Below are 20489 nucleotides of genomic sequence, written 5' to 3'. Positions count from 1 at the left end.
AAAATGAAAGTTTTAAATGCTTATTTTTGAAATGTAAGTGAATAATTACAGGATTATTAACAGTTTCATTAGAAGGGAGGGTGCATTTTTGTAGGAATTTCATCTCAAATTTGTTTAGTTCTTAACTGTTGTTTTTCCAAAAGAATGTAATGTATAAAATTATGAACCATTTAAATTCATGTGTCACATTTACAGGGTCAGTTTTCCAAATTATTTCTAACATAGCTCAGATTCTTTTTTTAAGGTAATATGCATTTTCTTTCTCTCTGGAAATACAGAATTCATACAGTATTTCTTAATTTGATGATGCAAATTTGGAGTTCTGACTATTGAAACTGTAGTATTGTGTACACGCTGTATATTGCATAGTAATTTTAAGAAGCTATTAATACTAACATAGATAAAGATCCCCAGTGTGTAGCTGCAGCATCTGTGTTACTCATAAGTCCTACTGACTTGTTTTATGCAACAGAGAATTAAGTAACATGATGTTGAGAAATGAGAACATTACTGCTTTTTTGATATCGCTGTCAGTAGATCAAAGAGGGCTCCTTGATGTTCTTCATGCAATATTACTTACATCATATAATGTAGATTAGCTATATTTGGTATAAAAAGTTACCTTTGTTTGAAAATATAACCTTGTTTTATTTCATATATCTGTTTCTGATGAGCATGTTTTATGAGGGATGCTCTGAAAGTAATGCCTATTTTATGACATCGGCCCATGACGTCAGAGGCAGATACTGGTGGTGCAGCAGTAGAGGTTGAACTTTCCTGCACATATCCTGTTATGTGTTGTTGCTGTGTGACAGATGGCAGCAGAGGGGCACTGTGACAGAATAGTATCTGACGTGGAGATATGGATGAAGCAAGGGTGTGGATTTAAATTCCTCACTGCAGAAAAGATGGCACTCACTGACATTCATTGGTTCTTGCTAAACATTTACAGAGACAAGCCAGTGGATGTGATCACAGTGGGAGATGTGTTTCATCAGTTGCAGCAATGATGTGAAAGAAAACTATCTTCCAGACCACCATGTAGAAGTTATGAGCTTGGCATGAGGCTCTTGTTCAGTGCTGGGCAAAAAAATCATAGCAAAGGGTAGCAACTGTGTTGAAAAACAGTGTTTTGTAGCTGAGAATGTGCTCTATCAAATAGTGTTATTGTGCTCTTTGCACCTGTTGTAGTTTCCATGGAAATAAATAGAAAGCATTACTTTTGGAGCAACCTACATGGTTCTTTTTCTTCTTTCCTGAAAAACTACTTTTTTTCCTATTTGTCTATATCTTTTTTTACATAGTACATTTCTTTTCCTAATGAATATAAAAATATGCTTGTGACTTACCTCTGAATACATATCTGCCTTTTTATGTAGAAAAGGTAGCAGATGTCAGTGTAAAATCATTGCCATGGTGTAAGCATTGCTCAAACTTGTATTCATTTATCTGGAAATATTTGTAAGTACGGAACAGTGATACAGATACTGCACAATACTTCATAGAACATTCTCAGAATTGTTTGTGAGCTCTGAAATAGTGACAGATGGCACTTAGAAAAAAATCAACATTTCATTCAGTAATCATCATTTACTTTTTATTCTCCTTCTTATGTTGGCTTTCCAAATATTGTGTGTTACAAAGCCAAGAATCATGGTAGAATCACCTTCTCTGTTACTGTTAAATTCTCTCTTTTTTGTGAGAGGTGGGTGGGAATCCAGTTTATTAAAATGTCTCTAGTTTTAATGGATTGGTCTGAATCAGCAGGAAAACATGCCTCCTGTCATGGGTTCAGCTGAAATGCTGTCAGAAGCCTAACTTTAGGAAAGCTTTCTTTGCTCTGCCTTGAAATAAACATCCATTATCTTTACCATATATTCCAGTAAGATATTGGCTTAAGGTTGCATGCCATTGTAAGGGTGGATGTGTTCCCTGAGCTGATGCTCCAGTATATATATATATTCTTTCTGAAAGCTGGCCTTGCAGACAGACCTCCAATCTCAGAACATGATTGGAGAGACCCTGGAGGAACACCAAACATGAGCAAGAAACTTGTGGATTTTAGCAGATTAACTCATTCTGCTTTTCAGTATCTGTAAGTTCTTGTGTTGAGCCAAGTGATGGCCCTGATGAAGTTTTAGCAGTGCTATTGAAATGATAGCTTCGAGACTAAAATGTTATGAATTATGTTTCTGTATAGTCATATGCATTTTATTACATCCATCCTTTATTCCTGATAATGATATTTTCTGTGTTTTAACTTTATTGCAAGTTATTTTTGAACATGTTTTTGTTGTTGTTGTTTTGTTTGTTTTTAAGAAAACAACTTTTACATATAATAACTGGTTGCATATCTTGTCTGCATAGTCTACGTTATGATATTAACACTGTTGTTATATATTCTGTTAGTGTTATTTGCCTCCCTTTTGACAAGAGCTGACGTCCAAAAGAAAAGCAAATCTGTAAGGATTACAAGGCTTTTTTTCTGCGGAGAACTTTGTAATTTTCTTATCATCACAGTGCCTGATGACTTCCAGGTTTCCTAAATAGTGTGGCAAATATTTGTTATGCACAGCTTGTCCTTTCTTCCTTGCACCTTCCATGGGGCAAGGGAATATGCTTTTTATTAGACTGTAAATTGTCGGATTTCATTATATGTCCCAGTAGAAATGATTGTCTGATTGTCTGAAGTCCTTACATAACTTGATTTCCTAGTCTTGATTCAGGTCCTGAGAAGGCTTAATGGTTCATTGATGAGTTTTCATTTCTATAGTATTTTCCTGCACCAGAGTATGAATGCTTTTTTCTAGAGTCATATACGGGTTTCAGTACTATAGGAAGTCTTACAGCTGAGATGAGCTGTTGTGTCTAATAACATTTTCCTTAGGATTTCAGTGATTAGATACACCGATCATTCAGAGATTGGACACAGTCTGATTACAACATCTGTGTTGCAGCCAAGTATTGCTAAAGTCATCAGCGTCTTGATTTCTTGTAGTGGCCTGTCTGTTTTGATGTGGATTGTTGAAAGGTTTAGCATGTAGGTCAGATCTTTTTCTCACAGATTTTTTTCCCATTTAGCAGTAAGAACTCTTAACTGGAGAGGAATCCAGATCACAAACAAATTTGGATGACACTGGCTGTTCTGAAAGCTTTTCTCCATTTCTCCAACGAAAACTGCATAGAAAGTTCTTGGAGAACTTTCTTAGCTCCTGGATGAAGAAAGGGAAAATTTTTCCTCAGTCTGTCCACACTGCTCAGGAGTAATGAATGTTGATTGCTATGCTTCTCTCTCACCGGCCTGGGGAGATCATAGGAAGATTTATCCATGTGAGACTTCATAATCTCTTGAGATGTGAATGTCATGAACTCTAATGAAGGAAGCTGTTCACACAGAGAATGCTTAATCCCAAGGAAATGTCCTGTACTTCTGAAAAAATGCATACCCACCAGCCTTTCTTATATGCAACTCATGTGAAGTCAATATATTTAACCGCTGTTTTGTGTTTCCAGAGAGATGGTGAAAGGGTCATGATAATAACTGGACCTAACATGGGAGGAAAGAGCTCCTATATAAAGCAAGTTGCATTGATCACAGTCATGGCACAGATTGGTTCCTATGTTCCTGCAGAGGAGTCAACAATTGGCGTTGTGGATGGTATTTTTACCAGGTAATCCTTTGAAATTTCATGTTTGCTTATGAAACTCTTAATACTGTTAATACAGTGAATGTGTGGGGATGCATCAAAGTGAATTTCATTTTTCATTTAGAATGTTAGAATGTGTACTTAGTTTTTTCCTTCATTTTTAAATATGTGTACTGATTGTTAGGTTTGATTTTTTTTAATTTTATTTTATTTTATTTTATTTTATTTTTGGACAGCTCTTTGACTACAGTAACTGTTTTGGAATATTTGAGTCTTTAAAGGATTCGAATGTTAATTTTTATGTCTTTATTAAGATTCAGACGTTTAACTTCATCTGTTTGAATGGAAATCTCAGCCAAGTATTCCACTGTACCTAATTGATATTCACCCTAATATGAATGCTTCCAGTTCTGAAAATCATGTTGCAGTTCTGCTGTGAGTCTAATCATACATACTTTCAATATTTGGGACTGAGAATTTGGGCCTGCTTATATTCTCTTGCCTGTACTATCAGTCTTATGTATGAATTACTTGATGTATCTTTTATACAATGAATTAATGGGAGTTCATTTCACATGTCAGGTATCAGTCTCATTTTTAAAATAAAGCTGAATAAATTTTGAGGATTACTAGTGCAGTCTCAACTAACTTTTTTTATAGTCAGGTATTACTGTGGATTATCCAGTCTCTGTTTCTGTCCTCTTTCCTGTCTATTTTGATCAGCTAAAGTTCTGTGTTCGTGATGCCATTTTAGCTGGATAATTATTTATGGTTCTAAGTTTCATAAAGATTAGTATTATTTGTAGTAGAATTATCTTTCCTGAAATGTTATGGCACAGTGCACTTCAGAGTTAACTTTTAACAGAGAATTTGAAATATTGCTCATATGGGATTGCTTCATCATATAAAGATGTTGTGTTCTTGTGCATCACACTGTCATTTTAAAGAATGAACAAAACTGTGCTTTGATGCACTTCAGTGGTAAGCAGTTGAACGAATTAAAAAAGAACTTGCATTATTGTTCCAAAATTAACTGGAGCTGAATATTCAAAATAGTTAACTTTTTTTCCCTCAACTTATATTGAAAGTAATTGGCTGGTTGATTGAACAAGCACTTCTGAGTGAATGTAGAGATACATAAGATGTAATTTATTTTACAGCAAAAACATTCCAGTGTTGCTAATGATTGAAAAGTTATTTTTGTCTCCTCTGTTTTCAGATTAACATAGAGTACCCTTTTGTGTTCACAGTAACTCAATTTCTAACGATAAGAGCATAAATCTGTTTCTTTTAAGTTCAGTATCCCCTTTCCTCTGATGTATGACTGTCACTACAGCATGATTTTTTCAGCAGAAAGATTGAGAAAGATTGGTTTGGTCACTAGGCCATTTTGTTATGTGCTCACTAGCAAGTGAACAAATTGTTTCTTGTCCTCTGTAGTGTGAAATCCTTGAATATACAAGTTTCAGCCATTCCCATTGCATTTCTTATATTCCATGTAGCTTTTCTCTATGTAGTGGGTATTTTTGCATCTGTTCCAGTAAGCTTTTTTCTTCTGTCATGCTACCTTATGCTTTTTAATTTTGAGCCAAAAAGGCTTAGGGCAAGTCACCTACTGGCTGTGAGCTTTCAGACCACTTAATTTGGAGCTAGTCAGATCTCAATCCTCTGATTGAGTTTTAATTTTTTTTATTATCATTTATTTTTTCCTGTCTAAATTAGCTTTGGATTCTCAGCTGGATATGCCATTCTTCAATCAACGTGAAATGTGTCAAAATTGAAATATGAACACTAGATGAATATACTAATTATTTAAATTCTTGTCATTACACTGGTAAATGAATTAACTAATTGACTTAAAATTAATCAACCATGAATTGAAAATATATTACTTATAGAAATAGTAATGCATTTGTTACATGGTTAGCATAAGAATAACAGGAAGCAAAAAGGCTGGTTTGTGTATGACAAGTGCAGGGTCCTGCATCTGGGTCGGGGCAATCCCAAGCATAAATACAAAGAGAAGGATTTGGGAGTGTTGGTTGATGAAAGACTCAACATGTGCAGGTAGTGTGCACTTGCACAGAAGGCAGACAGAAGGCCAATGATATCCTGGGTTGCATCAAGGGAAGCATGACTAGCAGGTTGAGGGAGGAGATTCTGCCCCTCTACTCTGCTCTTATGAGACCTTACTTGGAATGCTGCATCCAGTTCTGGAGGCTTGGAGCTGCTGGAGTGGGTTCAGAGAAGGGCCATGAAGAAGATCAGAGGGCTGGAACATTTCCCCTATGAGGAGAGTCTGAGAGAGCTGGGCTGTTCTGCCTGGAGAAGAGAAGGCTCTGAAGGAATCTGATAGCGGCCTTCCAGTATCTGAAGGGGGCACACAGGAAAGCTGGGGCGGGACTTTTCATCAGGGCATGCAGTGACAGGACAAAGGGAAATGATTTTAAACTGGAAAAGGGAGACTGAGACTAGATATTAGGAAGAAATTCTTTACTGTAAGGATGGTTGCTCAGTGATGCTGTGGATGCCCCCTCCCTGGAAGCATTCAGGGCTGGGCTGGATGGGGCTTTGAGCAGCCTGGTCTAGTTGGAACTACATGATCTTAAAGTTTTCTTCCAAACCAAACCATTCTTGTGATTCCTTCAGAAATTCAGGATATTCGCTGATCTTTTGTAAAAGATAATCAGTGGAATTGTGCATATTTAAACCTTTCTCTTCTTTTTGTGTCCTGGGACCAGTATTATCCATCTGCTATGAATTTACAGGATGTTAGATTAGATGGCCTTAGCTCTCCTTCCAGGACAAATGTTTAGGAGATTTCTTTTATCATAATTTTGCTTCTGCTTATGGAGCATAGGGGCCTTCCTAGCTCTATATATCCAAGTAATGATCATCTGGAGTCTCTGCATGGATGGTTTCTCAGTGCTTTTTCTGTCCCATCATGATATTCAGTAGCCAAAAAGTGGTCTTTAGTGCCCAGTCTAGTCTTTGCTTAACTTCTTCGTTTTCACTATATGCATGATCTTCAACCTCTACCAGATTCTACAGCTCAGAGGCTCAAGGTGTACAGAGACTGTCAAGGAAGCAGACACTTATTTATTTTTTTCCTCTGAGTTCTGGAAATGTCTTAAAATTTGCAAGTTTGTCAGGACAGGCTAACGTGGTGTTTCATCCAGAGTATTTTTTAGCCCTAGGAAATTACTATTTTATATATTGTAATCCTTGGTTGGAGGAAAGAAATAATAAATTCAGATGTCACATTATATCTCCTACATAGTTTCTTTAATGCTCTGACTAGCAGACCTTACATTTATAAGGCCTCACCTTTTGCCAAGAGCTCTCATCTGGTAGGGGATGAGCTTGAAGAGATTTCTCTTCATGCTCTTTCTGCAATTCACCCTCAGTTGAGCTTTTTTATTTTGTTTTCTTCGTATGTTGTTACTGTTTTAATAGGATGGAGTTATGCAGACATCCCTTTTTCACTGCCACCTCAGGCCACAGATATCTCACTGGAAAATGGGATTTTGTGGTTGATAACTTTGGTGTATTTTTACTTTTTTGAAAACATTGCACAGAAAGATGTCAGTTTCCAAGTTATTTTCCTTGCTGCCATGGTGTGTTGTTTTTTAGATGCTGCTATTAGCATAGCACTCCGGTTGTGAGGGGTGCTTTACAGGCTGATGATATGAGAAGTTCCAAGCATTAGGAGCACCAGCAGTTCTGCTTCTTGCTAAATTTTTTTGAATATTGAGACTTTATACTGCAGTATTTTTTTTGTTTGTAGACTGCATCTTCCAAGAGTGAGCTTATATAGGTTTAAGAGATTACTGTTCATTTAGGATTTATATACTGTGTTTTAAGTAAGGTTTCCATGGAGACTGAAAGGTTGCTACTTTGGATATATTTAGTATTTATGTATTAGAGCATCTCTAAATTGACTTTAAGTACTGTATTCTATTAAGCATTTTAAAGCTGCAAAAAAAAAAAAAAGTAGTTTAAAGGAAATGTCTTGCTTAGAAATGCAGTGAAAATAGAAATGATTAATCTTCATTACTAGGTGTACAGGCAAAATACAGAGAAGAGCTGATAATTTCATTCTAAAGAGGAGGAAAGGGAGAGATCCTTTTTGTGCATAATACCTCTAAACCCAGATGATCTGCTACTATTAATCTGTTAATTGAAAACTTTGAGGGTGAGAGTAATTCCTTCCAGTCTCTTGTTCTCTTCTCTTACTACTTCTTAAGTAAGTCTCTGAGTGTTCCTGCGGATTATCCCCAGATTCGAACATTTTTTATTTGTAAAAACAGTCTTGTTATTTCCACTGCAGTGCTTTGGTCCTCATCCTAGTGAAAGAATGTGGAGGAACTGTGAAATACGGAGTAAAAAGTTTGTGTTACATTTAATTCTCTGTATTTCTCTGTGTTTATTTAGAGCTGTATATGAATTAATTTATGTATTTTATACTAAAAGTGTATGAATAAATCTCTCATTTGAAATTCTACATACCCTTATTCATTTCTTCATGAATCAAGCTATTTGAAAACTGTATACATTAACTTACTAGTTCTCAGATCTTCTGCTGTGCACTTTACTTTAGGGACAGATAAGTAATGAGGAGGATATTGTCTTTAGAGGATGTTCTGTAGGTGGTATTTTCTTTTTTCTTTCAGTAAAGGATAATGTTTTCAAGCAGCCATCACTCACAGTATTTCACTTAATCAATTTCATCGTAGTTAGGAATTTTAGAAGAGTTTTGTAAAGGTCACTGTTGAAAGTACACTGACTTTTAATGGGATTTGAGTGTTTAATTCTTGGATATGTTTAAAAATTCACATTCAGAGTTCTTTGTGCAGTAAATAGGTTCAGTTTTTCTTTTAAATTAACCTTCCATTTGTGTTAGTTTTTTCTACAAATTTAGTTACTCAGACACTGAAACTATTTAATATTTTTCTGTGTTTTGTAGAATGACAAAGCAAGCGTGGACACACACACATAGAGGAACTAATGAAAGAAATTATGTTGACCTAATAGCATTGAGAAGAGATAGTGTTAAGCTGCTGAGGATACCTGACCTGTAAAAAGCTCCCACTTGATTCATTATTGAAATAATTTCTTACTCCTAGAAACCTGTTATCCACTTCCTGTAGGTCACCAGTAGCTCTTTATAAGAATGTGTTTTCAAAATTGAGAGAGACAAAGAATGTTATAACAATTTGGAGGTAGAAGATGAAATAAGCAAATTAGTTAATAGTTCAAATTACTGAAGACTTTGTATTCAAAATGTCAAGAATTAATTTATTGAAATCATAAGCTGCCAGTAGAAGGAATACTTCTAAGGAGACAGCTGCCAATGCTAGGAAATGGTAAGGAGCAAAAGAAGAATTTCCTTTCTAGCATATTTACTACCAAGCTTTCTCTTGTTGCATTAGTATGAAAACCATTTCATTTGTTCCAGTGGTCATACATTAGTATGCACAGTCACATTAGAGGGACATGCATGTTCCACTGAGATTTTTACATCATTAGCCGAGCTGGGCATAGCATTTAAAGGGCAGCTTCAGTTGTCTGAACTAATATTCTGCACAGTGCCTTAATTGCATTTCAATTAGACAATACATGCTTAAAGGTTGCAGGAATACAAAGAAGCATCAGTGACATGTGTGCAGATTACACTCCCATGCACTTTCTCTCTTTCACAAAGAACTTTCTTTCTGTTTACTGCCTTTAATCCTCATGATGGCAAAGAAATTGGGTTTGAATTGTCGAAGAAAGTATATTAAGAAAACTGAGGAGTGGAGGAGGTTGGCAATACACATTATTAAGTGATAGCTGTAGATTGCTTGGATAAGCAGCAGTTTAATTTGTTTTGTTTTATGTAAGACATGCAGGTTGCCAGCACTTCACGGCAATTGTTGGCATGAGGCTGCTTTGAAGGCCAAGACATTTCATCACAGAGTCTCTCAAAATGGATAGCTCAATGCATTGTGCTGCGCTTGCCACTGGTGACAGCACTTCCCTTGCTGCCTGTAAAGGATTGCTGCTGATCATGCTATCTTCAATGGATTCAAAAATCTGCAAATCTGACCTATGAGCCATTCTATGTAAATTTGTGAGAATTGTACACTCACATGGGTGTGAACTTGATTTTAGTTCTGAAAAAGCAGTATTTGAATCCCTCCATAAGTGATATGACTGACACTTCTCATCTTCATCATCCAGGGAGCTGAAGGACCCATGCCAGTAAAGTGCAGTGCGATCCACTCTGCCAATACCTGAAGAGGGAGGGGCATTTGTATATATTGAAATAATTTTTTTTTTTTTTTCCTAAGGCACTAGAGCCGTTGCCAATGCTTGCATTAATATTGTTTTTATGTTGTAAGAATTGCCACCTAAATGAGAATTTATTGACCAAGAAATAGGGAAAGTTTGTGACTGCAGCCTTAGGCCTGTTCACATAACCTGCCTGTGTAACCCCTGCAAGACTACAAGTATACAGAGGTCTGTGTGAGAAGTCTATCCTATTGCTGTATTCTGCTTGTTTCCACTTGTGATGGAAGGATCTTAGGTATTGTTAGTGGCATAATCATTTGTAGAACACAAACTTGAGATGCAAAGAACTCAAGAGATAATGTTTTCTCTGTCAAGTCTTCTTAACTGTGTACAGAAAAGCATGACTGTTACTCTGCTGAGATGAAAAAACAAACCAAGGTCAGCTGCTGGCTGGCATATTGCTCTCCTGTATAGGAGAATGGCCAGCTTCTTCCACCCATGAGTGATTTAGAAAACAGAACTTTGACTAATGTGGCAAATTCTTAAATTTTTATATAGTCAAGAGATCTTTAGGAGCAACTGAAGTTGTTTTGAGGTCTCACAGACTTAATTTTTCTCTGGCGTGGTCCAGAAGATGAGACACGATAATCTAGAAAGAAAGCTGTTAAAGCTAAGAGATGAGTTTTGTGATGAAACATTTTTTCAGAGTCAACTAAAAAAAAAACAACAACCCAAGACATAAAATCTGGGCCTTTTAAATCCACTTTTCTTTAAATAATCTTCATCGGATATATTGCAGTTTTTTTCTTTACTGTATGTTTTATGCAAAATGTCTGTCTGATCACTAAATGATGGAGTTGACTTTCAAAAAAAGGTCAGGTTCCTTACAAAGGAAATTTGTGTGCCACCTCCTGAAATACTATAACAGCTATTTAATTCTGACAACTTGTCAGTCTTATATTACTATTTCGTCAAGTGTGTGAAGTTGGAAGAGACTCGTGGGCAAACTCACTATTTTCTCTCTAAATAAACAATTTTTTTAACCAGATAAAATGTACCTATTTATGGCATCATTATAAATTTTGGTACAGATAAAAGTAATGATGGAAAGCAAATACTTTATTAGCACCTGCAAACATTTGGGCAATTTTGGATGTTTGTATTTATTTTTTATTTCCTTGATTGGAATGTCACTATCATTAAAGTTTGAAAGGTATTCAAAGTTGCATAATTTACTTTAACAGCCTAAGTGTTGCAAGGCTTGTTCAAAGTGTATTTTGTAAGAAATCTTGAGAAAACTGGAAAGCGCAACATAGTGTGGTATATGAATGAGGAAACAGAAGATGTTTCTATCAGGGCAGAAATTGAATGGAAGATGTTTTCCAGGTGCTTTTCACCATACATTGAAACCTGAAATCAATCACATAGAATGAAAATGAAATAGGGCTTGTCAATATTAATGGAAATGAGTTTTCCATTGGTATACCTGCCAAAACTTCACAGCTTTTTGTAGTTGGGCAAATAATGTTGCTCTTTATATGATTCCAGTTTCACCAGTTGATCAGTGAAAGGCAGCACAAGAGAAGATGGGGAAAAAAATGACTGATGCTTATTCTATATGGTAAATAAAAATTCCTTTTTTTTTTTCTGAGCTTCACAGAAGAAGTTGTGCTATTTGCACAGTGATAGGCAAATAATGGTTGAAAAACAGAGCAGTTTGTTATGACCAGAATTCAGTTTGTTCTCTTCTTTGCCATTTACTCATTGTTTGCTTCATGGGTGAGCATTATGTGCAAGAGAGTGCCCAGGAACTTGCCTGCTTAAAAATGGTTTAGAAAGATTCTACACTGGAAGTCTCTTCCTACTTAGTGATTTCACTAAGCAGAAAGAACTGAATCCTTCATCTAGATCAGCACTATACACTTAACCTTGATTGTTGAAGGGGAAGCACACTGATGGCATTTTGAAATAGTTATCAGCAGGCAGGAAAGACTTGGAAAGCTTTTAAGCTTTAAATGGGCCTCCCCCATCTTGATTTTAGTCTTTTGTTCTGAGTGGAATATGATGTTACTGATTTTCACCCCTAGGGAGCTAAATTGATTGCTTTTTGCTAATAACCTTTAAGCAGAAATAAGGTATGCTTCGGAATTATACATGGATTCATGTATATGTGACTTAAAGAAAGGTATTTTTTTCTCTCTTATGGTTCAGCATTATTACCATGGCAGGATTGCTGTGCCTCTCTCTGAATTCTCCTTTTGCTGGTCACAGCCTCAGAAATGAATCAGATCACTAGGATGCAGTGGCATAGATTATGTGTGTTCACATATTTAATAATAAGTTGTCCTTTATGGCAGTCTCTGCAGTATTTTGCCAGAACAGCCTATAACCTTTTATTTTTATATCGTGTTATGAACTTTGTTGTTCTTAACTCAAAAGACCTGTTACCGATCTCCAAAATTCCTTAGATGCTTTTATTGCTTTATTAAGCTTTATTGATTTCTTCAAGGCTTACAGGGTAGGATTATGGAGATTAGTCTTACTGTCAGTCCTAGAAATATTAGATCCGAAAACCTGGCATAAGGATTCAGCTAGTCAGTGTCTTCATATATTTATCATAAAATACAAGCTATAAAATTCCATTTTTGAGGTGACAGTAGTGGCTGGCAGGGCAGACTGCAGGCACCCTTTGTAATACAGAAATTGCCTGAGAATGCTGAGTAGAACCTATGGAGGAGCTAATCATATAGCAGAGCTACTTGTCTGTATGCTGCCTGATTTTGGCCAAAAGTTTTACTGAAGCTTTATTAAATTTTTTTAAATTTTTCACTTGAAAATAAATGTTTAGGTTTTCCTTTGAAGAAACTAGATTCTCAGTGTGCATGTGCAGTTAGCCTCTGAAAGATAAGGGTCAGAAAATGTCAGAACAAAGGTATCTTTTCACACCACTGTATTTAAATGTGGTGATGTTTATTATTTTTTCTGCGTACACACAAATTGTAGTAGGGAACCATTCATAGTAAACAATCCCAAGTGACTGAGAAGTTCACACCAGAGTTTTCTGTGTGGATATGCTCAAGAAGTGTTGTTTTAGTGCCTATATTATTTATATATATATAAATATATATATATATATATTATTATATATCTGGAAAGCAACAGTGAGAGTCAGACCAGCAGAACTTGTTAGTCGTCAAGACCCAAAAGTAATTTCCAGAAGTATTACTTCTTTGGAACACAGTAATTTGTTTCATTTTGTTCTTGCTTAATTGTAATGTGTTTATCGCCAGAATAACAAAAATGACTTAAGCTTTTCATTTATGCTTGCATTCATATAATTACAGTTCTGAGATCTCAGATTTGAGGGAAAAGAAAGGGGTTGTATTATATTCTTTGCACTCATTTTCTATCACGTGGAGAAAAAGAAGAGAATGAGTAAAAGTTAGTGTTGTTCAAATAAAAATGTTTTTGTTCTGTTTTTCTAGAAAAGTTTTTATCTTGGCTATCTGGAGTGTTTTTGAACTCCTAGCTACATCTAGCAGTGCAGTGTAACTCTACAAAGAGAAATTAAGCAATGCTCCATATATTTATAGCTAGTTTAGCTTCATGTCTATGTTCATGTAATAGTAACTTATCTGCAGTGCTTGGTCTGTATCATATACAAGTAATAATGGTTTATTTAACAAAACATATGTGGCATTTGGTAAAATAAGAGCAAACAACTATTTCATTTACAGGGGTTTAAGTCAACTTTGAAAATTCATTTAAACCAATAAAAGGCAATTACTTACATATACAGGGAGACATATGTTAAAAAAAAAAAAAAAGGTATGCTGCATATTGAACTGTCCTTAAAAAGAAACTGATAGGGTTATAATGGTACATGGAGAGAAAAAAAAAAAAAAAAAAAAGAAAAAAAAAGCCTGTGAAATCGACCAGCTGTTTTACAGTCAGGTTGAAGTTTTTCTTGGAATAGGCATCTATGTACCTTTCTAAAACTCAATAAGGCTAGAATTTAACCTAGTCACGATTTGAACTGGATTTTCTGTAGTATCCACAGGTCTAAAGAGGAAAAGTTCACTTCTACTGAATGCTTCAGCTATTGTCCATGGTCTGTTGCTATAGTTCCTGCTTTTTAATCCTCCCTTGGCCTCAATCCTTCAGCTACATGTGCACATTAACTTAATTACCTTCAGTTCCCTCAGTGGAATCCAAGAGTAGTAAGTATAAACCTACATGTGTTTTAAAGTTGTGTCTTCTGTCTTCAGCTTTTTTTTTCTTTCAGTTTCTTTGAGCTAACACTGATGTTTTGCAAATAAATACTTATCTCGTTGTATTTTTAATCTGTTCTTGCTCTTGCTCATCAATAAAATGTGGATGTTGTTAGCTGCTGTTAACTAAATGTTTCCTATAGAGAAATCAAGGTCACGTTTTTGGAGTTCCTGTTCCTTTTGGAGTTCCTGGGTCCTTCAGAAAGCTTCTTTTCCTTTGAGTATTGGCCTTTCACTGCACACTGCCTGCACTGCCAGATCTTGCAGTCTGAATGGGGAACCTAGCATAAGCTTTTCTTTTTCCAAAAACAGATTAATTTATGTTGCATTGTAAAGCATCAGAAGCGAGACTGTTCAGTGATTGTATTGATAAGGCTGACATTGCCTCCTCTGAGGTCAGTTGAGTCAGTTGATGTGAAGCTTTTAAACTGTTGAATGTTCACTGCAATTCATGGATGTTTATTTTCCCATGGCTTACCACAAAAACATTGCAGCTCGCATCTTGAACGCTGATCTGTTTGATTCATCTCGTCAAATATACTAGGGGTATTAGTATGTGCAGCAGACCATTACTGACCAGATGTAAAAGATAACAAGTTATCATTATGTAATGACTTGTATTGGCTACTTCAGTTACTTGATGACATAAGGCAAAGCTTTTTCTCTCAGAGTGGTCAGGCACTGGAATGGCTGCCCAGGGAGGTGGTGGAGTTGCTGTCCCTGGCAGTGTTCAAGAGGCATCTGGATGAGGAGCTACGAGATCTGGTTTAGTGCTTGTGGTAGCAGTGGTAATGGGAGGACGGTTGGACTAGATGATCTTGTAGGTCTTTCCCAACCTTGTGATTCCATGATTCTATGACACAGGGAAAAAAATGATAAAAACAAGATTGTGAAACTTAGTATAAATATCAATTTGCAGTAGTGGTCGTAGGTTTTACTAGTTTCATTAATTTGTCAGTGATTGAGAATATTGTACCTCAGTAGCAATTTACAAAATAGAAATTATTTTGACACTAAGTTTGTAATGCATGCTTTTCAATAACTGTTCCTTTAAATTAGGTAACGTACCATGGATATTTATTTAATTTGCTAATAAACAGTTGTAGAAACAGTTGACCATATATGCACATGCATGTTGACTGTAAATAACTTTGTATTATGAGCACCTTCCAAATTTCTATCACTATTGTCCGTGTAATTTCACACACGTTTACTTTTTGGAAGCTGACTGTGAACAGTACAAAAATAATAACCATCCTGAAAACAGTGCATCTTGTCATACTTAGGTTTTTTTGGTTTTTTTTTTTTTTTTTTTAAATTCTGTAATTGAAATTTCTGTATGTTTTCTGTTACTGTCAGTTTTTGTTTTAATAAGCAATAGTTTGTGGAAATGAAGTATATGATTTACCAGTACTCTGTGGGGGAGTGTGAAGCATTAGTTTCTTACCAGTGAACTCTTGCAAACTTGCTATCTTCTGTGGATTTCTACATAAATTGTCACTGTAGAATAGAAATAAGCCAGGAGTTAGAATGTGTGACTTGGGTTACTCATATAGTAGCACCGTGAAATTCTCAGTAGTGGGCTGAGTGCTTCAAAAATACCCGCAGTTTCAATTTGCTGTTGTGGGCAAAACAAAATGATTGTCCTGGTTGATGGTGTTGGGTATTTGGTGTTGGTAGGAGAGGACTTGCAGTAGTCAACCTGACAGTCTTCAGTTAAAGACATCTGTTTTCATTTTCTTGGCAGACCAATTTTTAACATGAGAAATTCGAAGCGTTGTTTGCAGTAAAGAGGGCAGGACTGTGTTTTATTTTGTTTATAATATTTTCTTGAGGAATATGAAAAGGTTGTGGAAATGGCCCCATAGTTTAATGTGTTAATATTAAATCTTGCCATTAATTTGTCTCTTACAACAGTAGTTAATTAAATTTACAGCCTAACAAAGTAAAAAACCTAACACAATGGGAGAAGCTGTACCCAGATGTTGAAATGAAATTATGGTTGTGTTCTTCCATTCATATCAGGATCAATATCAAGGCTTTCTGTTCGCATAAACATCTTCAGTTAATTACTCACATTTTTCCAAGTTCTTTGTGCAGAGACCAAGTAAGAAACTTCAGCTGGAAGGAGTGTTTTCTGCAAAGAATATGAAGCAGTTGTTAGGAAGTTGTTTTTTTTTTTAAGGAGTAACTATATTGCTGATCAAAATTATATAGCTGAGAAAAGCCCTATGGAAGCAGAGGGTTAAAGTCTAAGGCAAGACCCCAGCTATTCATTTCTTTCTTCAAAATACTTATTTTAGTTTAAATAGCACCTGTTCAAATACAGTGAGCTTTGAAGTGACATTTTGAAAGGTTTTGTTTGAGAAGACAGTGAGTGAAATTGTAAAGTCGCATTATGAGTATATTTTGTGTTTTTCTCTTTCAGTCAGAGAAGGAATGTCTTTGTTATTGCTGTGAACATATTATTCTACGCCTTCTATTTGAGATAATCTCAGAGAAAAGAGTAATTCTGTTATGTGTTAGTTGTTCTTGATGAATAAATAATTTGACTATAAGTATATTCCAAGTAGAAGTCTGATTTCAAATTCTGATCTCTGGAAAATTAAACCATGCCTAGAAACCTGAATGCATTTTCTTGAGAGTTGGAGTTACTGCAAAGGTGATCTGTGGAGACTCTATACTAACTAGATTTGTTATTCTGTAATAGGAACAGTTTTCATTTCTCCAGTAAGTATTTTAGTTGGATGAACTTCTAGGCAAGAGCACCTTTCTACAGTTAAGGTGAAAAAGCCTTGAGTTTCTTTTTTTTCGATACAAATTTTTCACGAATGGCTGTCAGAGAACTTAGATCTGACTGACTGTTCAAAAGTTTTAAAAGCACCAGACTTGAAGGTAACTTTCAGAGCCACACAGTGGCTTTAAATGCAGTATGAGTTCATGACTGCTGAGAGTGATTTTAAGTGGATAGTGGATTCATAAAAATTCTTTGGATACAAGGAAAAGCAATTCTGCTATTTTAATTCTAGGGATTTCTGAATGATGGTATCTTACATTTTATCATTAGCAAATTCTCAGTATTGAGAGCCCCTTAGGACAAAATGTCATAGCATACCTTCCCAGAATGGTGTGCACTTGATTTGAAAAGGTCACGGTTGTGTACATCTGTTGACTCAGGAAAGCAGGTTGAAATGCTGCTACTGCCAAGAAAGGAAATCAGTATCTTTTCCTCCAAGGGGTCACATACAGGTTAAGCATGTAGAGCTAATTGATTTATATAAAGCCAGCTAGCACTGCCTATCACATAATTTATCCTTCAAAAAATTAATTGATGTAAATACTGTGTCTCTGTTGTTTTTACTGAGATTCTAGACAAGAATCCTTAGCACTTGAAGCCAAATGCTGAAAAGGAATAATTCTTCCCAGTATTTTTTCTTTACACAATAAATATGTTGAATATTATGAGAAGAAGAGTTTTTAATTTTATAAAATTTGGTTGGCTATCAAAGAGACATCATAACAAGTGTTTCCAGCCAAACTCCATTTGCAGAGAAGTGATAGATCTCTTGCCAGTACTAAAGAGGCATTTCTCACGTTGGATGTCTGCACATTCTTTGTGGGCAGAATGCAGTAATTTTCCTGACAGTAGATGTGAGAAATTCTGTAGCAGAAATTGAAGTTTTCGTATTAACTATGTCACCACTTCCAGCAGTGTGTTTTAACAGGTAGAGTTAACGAGGGTGAGTGGTGTTCTTTTTGCTCTAATAGTTTTCTTTTGTGACTGTCTTATTGTATGCTTTTTTCCCTCTCTTTTTTTTTTTAATTAGTATTTCTAATTACAAAAGAGGGAAGAAAAGAAAATTTGAATAATGCATAACGTCATTATCACTATAGTAAGGACCACTTATTAGTCTTGGTATATTTCATTGTATTGTTTTCTAACATAGTGATAAATCTAATCAAATGGTTATTTTTATGTAAAAATAAAATTTAGATAAGTACCTGATCACAATGTAGGTACCTTGCTGAAGGAGGAAAAACCAAACCAAAACAAAATGAACAACAAAAACAAATAATGAAGTGCAGGCAACTTGAAAACTTAGAGTAGTATCTGTAACTTTTTTTTTTTAACTTTTCTAACCTAACAATTTCAGAAAGATAGCATCCTAATTATAAAATACAGAGTATCTGGTAACAAGTCATTTGAATTCCATTCAACATTATTAAAAAAAAAAAAACAACAACAAAAAATAGGCATAATGTTTTGATGCATGAAAACACATAGGAGACAAAACACATTACACTATAAACCCAGAGATCATCTAGTCCAAACCCCTGCCAAAGCAGGCTCCCTAGACCAGGCTGCACAGGTAAGTGTCCAGGTAGGTCTTGAGTATCTCCAGAGAAGGAGACTCCACAACCTCTCCAGGAAGCTCCTTCCCAGAGCTCACTGAAGAAGTTCTTATGCACTTTGTGTGGAACTTCCTGTGCTCCAATTTGTGGCCATTACCCCCTGTCCTATCACTTCGCACACTGAAAAGAGTCTGGCCTCAACCCTTTGCCTCCCACACCTTAGATATTCATAGACAATGGTCAGATCCCCTCTGAGTCTCTTTTCTCAAGGCTGAACAGACCCAGGTTGCTCAGCCTTTCCTCATAAGAGAGCTGCTCCAGGCCCTTTATCATCTTTGTGTCCCTCTGCTGGACTCTTTCCAGGAGATCCCTGTCTTTTTTGTACCAGATAAAGATAATATTCATTTCTGTTTATATCTTAAGCATTTAACGAGGAAGGTCTGAAAATTATTTTCACAAATGCAAATTAGATTCAAAAGGACTAAATGATTCTGAGGGCTCTGTGATGCAATCCAAGAAAGAAATATAACGGGACTCTCATTGTAGTCTTCATAGGTGCTGAACAGACTGACTAGCTAAACAGGTGCTGTCTCTGGAATGAAAAGACAAATGAAAATGCTGAAATAATAATACTGGTAGTACCAGGGTTGGAAACTAAGGTTAAAGTTACCAATTGTTGCTCCGTGGTATTTTACAGACTATATAAAATTGTATAAAATTATATAGGCTATAAAAATCCATGGATTTTATAGACGTAAAGAGTATTTATCTTTCTGGCAAACTTATTTGTAGTTCACAGCATTAAAAACACATCTAATTTATATTCTGCTCTGTAGATTCGAGCTATAGTACAATAAATGGGGATTGTTTAATTTTGCAATAGTAAGTGATGTCTGAACCAAAGTAGAAAATGTGCTGGGGAAGTTATAGGACAGTGAGAAATTCAGCGATGTGTCTGTAGTTCTCAACATCCTGGTTCATATTTAAGGCATTTAAAGAGATTGCAGTATTGAACGGTTTAATAAAATGTTAATTTCACAGCGTCTCCGTATCCTGAATTATATATTTAAGTTAATTAAACTTTAAATTAATTTAACTGAATTATGTGCAAAATCACCTTTTTGTGGAATATGGGGGAGTATACCTGATGTGTGTGTATGCAAATACATGTATATTAAACAGTACCTAAGTACTTGATGTGCACATCACATCATAATACCCATCTCCAACCTAAATTAGTTCATTTATAGTTGAAGATTTGCTTATTGTTGTTACATATGCCACTATGCAAATTTTTCAGGATAGGAACTGGAAAATATATAGCAAACAGAACTGTACAATGTTCAACCTGTTAGTCTGTGGTGTAGGTAGTCAATTACTCTTAGAATTATAAGATACTCATAAAATGATGAGAATCTTGCTAGTGCTTCTAGAGGCAACAAAAAACAATTACATTGGAGAGATGCTGCAAAAGACGGAAAGAAAAAAGCTATACTGGGATTCTCTTTCAGGTCTTGATTGGTTTTAAATACCATTGTGGCCAACTGTTATATTTGAAAATGTAATATGTTAAGCCTGTGAGTCAGTTTTCCTTAAATCAGTGTGGCTTATATGTAACTACATTGTTGGCTGATGGGAGCGAGCAAACCCATTTTTACAGCTCTGCACAGTGGATTGCTAATGATAAACTATCTCAGAAGTGACATTGTGATGTGATTAATGTAATTGAAAAGCATATATGGGGGAAGGAAATGTTCTTTCTTGCAGGTAGACAGTGTAGTTACTGAGTAAGTAAGGAAACCTGCACAAGAAAAGAAAAATACAGTAAATTATTATCAGGTTTCTGAGGTGAAAACTGTGATTTCACCATTTGAAACAGAATACAGGGACTGGAGGTTATGTGAACCTGAAGCAGCATTAAAAGAGTTTTGTGAGGCATGACAGA

The 20489-nt window shown here is 35.6% G+C and overlaps 1 protein-coding gene across 1 annotated transcript in view; it reads left to right on the top strand.

Annotated features, from left to right (window-relative positions):
* MSH3 (mutS homolog 3) overlaps positions 1-20489 on the top strand; it is a 107541-nt gene that overhangs the window by 78237 nt on the left and 8815 nt on the right. Inside the window, exon 19 of the mRNA XM_010726110.3 lies at positions 3514-3671. Within this exon, the coding sequence (XP_010724412.1) occupies positions 3514-3671 (158 nt within the window). The remainder of the gene's footprint in view (positions 1-3513; positions 3672-20489) is intronic.

This window comes from Meleagris gallopavo, chromosome Z (genome assembly GCF_000146605.3).
Source record: "Meleagris gallopavo isolate NT-WF06-2002-E0010 breed Aviagen turkey brand Nicholas breeding stock chromosome Z, Turkey_5.1, whole genome shotgun sequence".
NCBI lineage: Eukaryota > Metazoa > Chordata > Aves > Galliformes > Phasianidae > Meleagris > Meleagris gallopavo.
This window is presented reverse-complemented; position numbering and strand designations above follow the sequence as displayed.